A 7982-nucleotide genomic window follows, 5' to 3' on the forward strand; every position below is an offset into this window, starting at 1 on the left:
TTCTATGATGATTTAAGTCAAGTAATGGATCAAGAATAAAGTAAGTACACTTTGGTAATAGGAGACTTTAATGCTAAAGTAGGGAAGAAGATGGGAGATGAGACGTGCATTGGGAAGTTTGGAGTAGGTGAAAGAAATGACAGAGGTGAGATGTTAGTCAGTTTTGCAGAGAACTACAATATGGGGATAATGAACACTTTCTTTCAAAAGCGTGTAGGTCGTAAATGGACGTGGAGAAGTCCAAATGGAACAACAAAGAACGAAATAGACTTCATATTAGGAGATGAGAGCAAAAGCGTTAGCAATGTTACGGTGATAAATAAAGTCAACATAGGGAGTGACCATAGAATGGTAGGATGCACAGCTAAATTCAACTTCAGAGCCGAGAGAAATAAACTAGTTTTAAAAAGGAAAATAAGCCTTGCAAAGGTTAAGGACAATAAAAAGAAATTTCAATTAGAAATTAAAAATAGATTCGAAGCTCTAAGAACTAACGAGGACAGCGTGGAAGATATCAATGTGAATTTAGTGAATATCATTAAGGAATCAACAGAGAAAGTAGGAAGTACAAAAAACATTAGAGAAAACAAATACTCCAAAGCTACAAATGACCTAATTAAAAGAAGAAGGAACATGCAGATTAAAAGCAGTAGAGACGAAATAGAAAGAGAACTAAACAAGCTTATCAACAAAGGCAGAGATTAGAGAAAAGAAAGAGAAACATGGACGAAATAGAAGAAACTATTCGGAAAGATAAAAGTATTAAAGTGACCGAGCGTAAACATGCTTTAGGAAGACAGCAAATGATATGTTTGAAAGATAAAAATGGAGAAATAATTCAATGTAGAGACAAAATGGTAAAAAGAGTAGAAGAATTTTACCAAGAGCTTTACTCTTCGAAGGCCGTAGTTGAGTCAGTAAATTCATGTGCAGACGTTAGTAGTGTACCAGACATTACAAAGGAAGAAGTAGAATTTGCTCTAAAAACTATGAAAAGAGGAAAAGCACCTGGGGAAGATGGTATATCAATAGATCTATTGAAAGACGCTGGTAAATTAGTTCATATTAAATTAGCTGAGTTGTACACCCAGTGCTTACGTCAAGAGAGCGTTCCGGATGCGTGGTGCAATGCTATAGTGATTTTGCTTCATAAAAAAGGAGACCAGAAGGACCTTAGTAACTATCGACCTATTAGCTTGCTATCCAACGTATATAAAGTATTCTCCAAGATCCTCACAAATAGACTGAGTCAAGTTTTAGATGGAAACCAACCGAGAGAACAGGCAGGCTTTAGAAGCGGATATTCAACTCTAGACCATTTGCAGGCGATAAACCAACTAATCGAGAAAACGACAGAATATGATATACCTCTGTGTGTAGCTTTTGTAGATTACGAGAAGGCCTTTGATTCAGTAGAACAAATAGCAATACTAAACTCGCTACGCAAACAAGGTACAAACGAACAGATCGTAAGAGTTTTAGAAAATTTTTATTCGAAAGGTACCGCTATAGTTCGACTACATAAAGACACAGAAAAGATCAAAATTGAGAAAGGAGTACGGCAAGGCGATACAATTTCACCCAAACTATTTACAGCTTGTTTAGAAGATATTTTCAGAAGGTTGAGTTGGGAAAAGAAAGGTTTGAAGATTAATGGCGAATATTTGAACCACCTAAGATTTTCAGATGACATCATCCTTATTTCAGAAAGAGCAGACGACTTGCAAGATATGCTGAGCGATCTAAACAAAGAAAGTATCAAAGTAGGTTTAAAAATGAATAAGAGTAAAACCAAAGTAATGTTCAACACGAAAGTTCAAAGTAAAGAGATTGTAATTGATGATGAGAGTCTTGAGGAAGTTGAAGAGTATAATTATTTAGGTCAGATGGTGAAGGTGACGAAAGATCACGATAATGAGATAAAAAGACGCATTGCAATTGGTTGGAAAATGTTTGGTAAGTATAGTAAAATCCTGAGAGGCTCTCTACTTTTATGTTTGAAACGTAAAGTTTACAACCAATGCATTCTACCAGCAATAATCTACGGATGTGAGACTTGGAAGCTGACGAGGGCGATGGAAACAAAGCTAAGGACTGCACAGAGGAGAATGGAGAGATCAATGATGGGAATAACACTGAGAGACCGAAAGAGAGCAAGTTGGGTGAGAGAGCAGACTAGAGTGAAAGATATTGTGGAAGCAGTAAAAGAGAGAAAGTGGAATTGGGCAGGTAAGTTGGTGCGAACGACTGATGAGCGATGGAGCAAGTGTGTTACTGAATGGACGCCGCGAGATAGGAAGCGTGGAAGAGGGAGACCAGACAGAAGGTGGAGAGACGAGATCGAGAGGTTTGCGGGAGTGACGTGGCAGAGGGTGGCACGGTCGTGTGAATCATGGAATGCTATGAAGGAGGCCTTTGTTCAGCAGTGGACTCAGGATGGCTGATTTGATTTGATTTGATTTGATTTGATATATATATATATATATATATATATATATATATATATATATATATATATATATAAATTATATAAGAAATAAGTTCCGTTACAGTGATACATAGCATGTAATTAATTCCAACGCGCAACGCTAGGTGACGTAGTAAGCAGGATTACGCAAGCCGCTATAGTATAGGTAGTTTTAGACCTACGCTGACTGAGTAGACCAGTGTCTTGTATGAACTACTCCAATAAGCAGCAAAGGATCAGCTGTGTTTACTTTCCACATTTGTGATGGACTCATAACTGAGATCAACAAGACAAATGACCCCAAATGATCATGATCACATATCAGTATTGTCTCAGTATTCTACCCCATATGAAGAATAGTCAAGATAAAACGGACATACACTTACACATACACACACACATACATACACACACGCACACTTACTACCCCCCACACACACGCACACACACACAGGTACACATACACACGATCGCACACACAGACTATTTCTCTCTCTCTCTCTCTCTCTCTCTCTCTCTCTCTCTCTCTCTCACACACACACACACACACACACACACACACACACACACACACACACACACGCACACACACGCACGCACGCACCCCCCCACACACATACACACACACACACACACACACACACATACACACACACACACACACACACACACACACACACACACACACACACACACACACACACACACACACACACACACACACACACACACACACACACACACACACACACACACACACACACACACACACACACACACACACACACACACAAACATCAGAGAGCTGCACATCCCACAGCAAACTTGGTTGACCATTTCGGCCGTGTCACCAGCTATTTTGTCCCCCGTATCAGTTCACCTATTTTTTGTATGCAAGACATTCCTTTGGCCACATCACATTTTCAACTATCCACATATTCCATCTGTTTTTATCTCTTAATCACTTAATCGCTACTGATAAAACTTTTCGTCTTAACACTCTTTTCACAATGTTCATCCATTTTATCTTTCATCACTTGACAACAACAAACAACAGCTAATTGAACCACAATACCCTCCTATCCTTTCCAACTAATTCCAGCCCTCTACTGCATATTCTTTCCTCGACCTCCTCATTAATTTCAATATATCAAACAACCATGGTGGTATCACGCTTACATTTTTGCAATCCAGCTGTCCCCCGTATACCAGTCATCCATGTTATTGGACATTCTTTTATTGAAACTAGAAATATTGTATTTCTAATAAATTTCATGGCACGACATATTGGTAAACCTTCCACATTATCAAGCCACCGTGGTGAGGCACAGGGGTTTAATTGTCCATCTAAGGGACAGAACGGTGGACCTGCAAGGAACATTCGAGATCGAACACTTTCACACTTTCATTTTCACCTGAATCTTTACCACTCGGTGTCTAACACCTACTCTGATTCTCTTCAGTGGAGGGTGCATCTGGACGTAGTAGTTCCAGTTGGCATCAGGCGTGAGCTTTCTCACAATCCCTTGTGCCCACGAGAAGATTTCACATTGCTCTTCAATTTCTACGACAATAAGGAAGACAAAATCATAACTAGTGTTATTGGTGTGGAATTTACAATAAAGTCATTCATATCCAATATAAAAATTAAACAAAAAACAGTAATAGCAGTTATATGATAAACTGGTAGGTATAGATGAAACAATAATATCAACGCAAATATAACTGGAATGAAAATAAATATACACACTGTAAACGAATATAGAAAATGCTTGTACATGCACAAGTAACACGTAATCAATTCTTACCATTATGGTTAAAGGATATGCAATTCTGACTAACACAGAAAAAGGTGCAAAAAACAAGACTTCCATCGGACGTTCCAATCAGTTTATCTATACGATTATAGCGTTTTCCTGCCGCTGTAAAATAAATTATAATGGTGGTAACAATATATATCAAAAGGCTTCTTCCCATTACAATGGAAGTAGTCTACCAAGGCATGCACCCACCTTCCACATATATCACACCCATCCCCACCCATTTCTTTCGCTTTTAAAAATATTTTAGCTCCTTGTGGATGAAAGGCCATCCCTGGCCCCCGCCCACTACCTGAGTTAGAAGCAATGTAGTAAGACACAAAACATACACAAGCAGAGCAACCAAAGCTGGTTTGCCCCCACTGCTTCTTTTACATGACATACCGTACACTTGCCAGTAGAGTCCAGTTTCCTGTGCTTCGCCGAGTAGTAGGAGGTACAGGAGGAACAAAAGATGCAGGAGCGATTTTCTTGACCGTGAATGAACCCACATCTTAACAGGAACCTGGGATAAACCTGAATATATATATATATATATATATATATATATATATATATGCATATATATATATTTATATATATATATGCATATATGTATAAATATATATATATATATATATATATATACATATATATATATATATATATGTATGAGAAATTTGCTGGTGAACAGAAACATCAACCAAATAATTTTTATGACCATTGCGCAGAGAATTCGAATCTACTGCTCTGGTGCCAAGAGGCTCCAAAGTCAGTGCCTTAGACCACTCAGCTATCGATGGTTTAAGACTCTTCCAACTAGAAATGCCACTGGTTCCCGATATTAGGAAAGACCACTCACTGCGGCTCAAATTCCTATTTTTACAGAAGAGACAACCACATTCGTAGCAGGGGGTAAGGACCGGAACAAATTCCTTTCACGCTATCGTCATTGAAACCATATGAGAAATTCACTAGTGAACAGCGACATCAATCAGATAATCTTTTATGACCGTTGCGCAGAGGATTCGAACCTACTGCTCTAGCGCCAAGAGGCTCCCAAGTCAGTGCCTTAGACCACTCAGCTATCGATGGTTTAAGACTCTTTCAACTCGAGACGCTACTGGTTCCCGAGATTAGGAAAGACCACTCACTGCTGCCCAAATTCCTATCTTTACAGAAGAGACAACCACACTCGTAGCAGGGGGTAAGGACCGGAACAAATTCCTTTCACGTTATCGTCATTGTAACCATATGATAAATTCACTAGTGAACAGCGACATCAATCAGATGATTTTTATGACCGTTGTGCAGAGGATTCGAACCTACTGTTCTGGCGCCAAGAGGCTCCCTGCTACGAGAGTGGTTGGCTCTTCTGTAAGAATAGGAATTTGGGCCGCAGTCAGGGAGTAGTCTTTCCTAATCTCGGGAACCAGTAGCGTTTCGAGTTGGAAGAGTTTTAAACCATCGATAGCCCAGTGGTCAAAGGCAATGACTTGGGAGCCTCTTGGCGCCAGAGCAGTAGGTTCGAATTCTCTGCGCAACGGTCATAGAAATTATCTGTATATATGTATATATATATATGTATATATATATATATATATATATTCATATATATACACTTTTTATTCTATTATTATTGTTATTATTATTATTATTATTATTATTATTATTATTATTATTATTATTATCATTATTATTATTATCATTATTATTATCATTATTATTATTATTATTATTATTATTATTATTATTATTATTATTATTATTATCATCATCATTATCATTATTATTATTATTATTATTATTATTATTATTATTATTATTATTATTATTATTATTATTATTATTATTATTATTATTATTATCATCATTATTATTATAATTATTATTATTATTATTATTATTATTATCATTATTATTATTATTATTATTATTATTATTATTATTATTATTATTATTATTATTATTATTGTTATTATTATTATTATCATTATCATTATTATTATTTTGCAAAAACCACTGGAGAAAGAAAAATACGGTTACTGAACGTTTCTGTCTATTTAAGACACCTTCAAGGGTACAAAGTAGTCGATAATGGTGATGGTTTCTGAGCTGTTGGAGTGTAGGCCCTGCTTCATTCGGCCCACCTGTGGCTGTGTCATGTCATCTGGTAGGTGACCTTAGTTTTGATTCTGATGTCTTGTTATAGTGGGTGATCCGAGATAAAAAGTAGTAATGGCTGGTGTCATCTGTCTGCTGAGTGACGAAGAATGTTGGTGGCTATGTCTTCTGGGTTATGTGGTCTGTCTTCTGCTGGTAGGATATTCTCGAGTCTTTGTCTAGCGTTTAAGGTGGCTGGGCAGCTGGTAAGGTAATGGGTGTTGCTGAATACCTCATTACAAAGAGTACACACTTGGGGTGTTGTTCCGGTGGGAAGTTTGTAGCCAAGTCGCAGTCTGGTTAGTGTGGTCTCTTTAATCCTGGCGATGTTGGGCGGCAGTTGAATTGGTTTCCCACTTGTGAACTGAAGGTACCACCTGGCAGTCTTGGAGATGGTGGCTTCTTCACATAGCTGTCTGTCCCAGATTTCACGGATATATTTATAAATCTTGGTCTTCAGTTGACTGTCACTTTGTGGTACTAGAAAGTCAATCCCAGGTTTGTTGGCTGCTTCCTTGGCTGCAATATCTGCTTTTTCATTCCCTGTGATGCCAATGTGGCTTGGGATCCATTGCAGTGTGACTGATGTCCCTCTGTCTTCTGAATGCTTCATGAGGGACTGGATGTCGGTGATCAGTTCTCTGTTCTCTGCTGGAAAGGGGTCATGTAGGGCCTGTAGGCTGCTCATGGAGTCGGTGTGGATTACTATGGGAACAGGTGGTCTGTGGCAATTATGCAGCAGGGTCCTCTTGATGGCTATGAGCTCGGTCTGGAGGGTTAAAGAGTCATCACTGATGCGGGCTCTGAAGGCTAGGTTGTTTTTGACGAAGGCGCTGCCACACTGGCTTGCTTCTCCAAGGACTGGGCCATCCATGCAGTAGTTGACGGTTTCAGGCGCTGTTACTTCTTGTACTCTCATCCTGGTGATGGTTTTCAGTATCTCAAGATCAGTGTTGCTCCTCCAGGGATGCTGTCGATGATGATGGTACCAGGAACCTTGAACCAGGGTGGTTTATGAAGTGTCATTGTTCTCTATCATATTTGGTGGATTGTTCTTGAGAACTTAGTGTTTGAGTAGTATGTCGGTCATTCGCATCGGCCAGGAAGAGCTGGAGAAGACTTCTCTTCTTCTTCTCATTTTTTTTTTTTTCTGTTGTAGAGGTTGATCAAAAGATGATCTCAGGATCTTGAGCTGTAGTCTTGATGCCAGGAGGTGTCTCGTCTCAGGAAGAGTGGTGGTATGTTTGCTTCCCTTTCCATGGTGGCTACCTTGGCGTAGGGAGGGTCTGCAAGGATGACCCATAATGCAGTTCTGTAGCTTGTCTAACAACTCAAGTGTGGTGTATTTGGTGATGTAGTAGACATGGCTACCATATTCTATGACTGAGCGTATTTTCGCTATATAAATGTTTCTCAAAATGTGTGATTTGGTCCCTGCAGACTTCGTGAATATGTATCTCAAGGCGTTAAGTCTTTTTTGCATTCTTTGCAGGATATAGTTGACATGAGGCCTAAATCTCAGTTGCCTGTCAAAGATAATGCCCAGATACTGG

At 38.8% G+C, this 7982-nt stretch overlaps 1 protein-coding gene across 1 annotated transcript in view; it reads right to left on the reverse strand.

Annotated features, from left to right (window-relative positions):
- LOC143018354 (uncharacterized) overlaps nt 1–6431 on the reverse strand; it is an 18544-nt gene extending 12113 nt beyond the window's left edge. The window contains exons 1-3 of the mRNA XM_076173714.1: nt 6339–6431; nt 4672–4757; nt 3916–4060 (exon numbers count right to left, since the gene is read on the reverse strand). Coding sequence (XP_076029829.1) covers nt 3916–4060; nt 4672–4757; nt 6339–6431 — 324 coding nt within the window. The remainder of the gene's footprint in view (nt 1–3915; nt 4061–4671; nt 4758–6338) is intronic.
- Nucleotides 6432–7982: the final 1551 nt, after the last annotated feature.

The sequence above is a fragment of the Oratosquilla oratoria genome, chromosome 34, assembly GCF_046742065.1.
Source record: "Oratosquilla oratoria isolate Oo_2021 chromosome 34, ASM4674206v1, whole genome shotgun sequence".
Classification (NCBI taxonomy): domain Eukaryota; kingdom Metazoa; phylum Arthropoda; class Malacostraca; order Stomatopoda; family Squillidae; genus Oratosquilla; species Oratosquilla oratoria.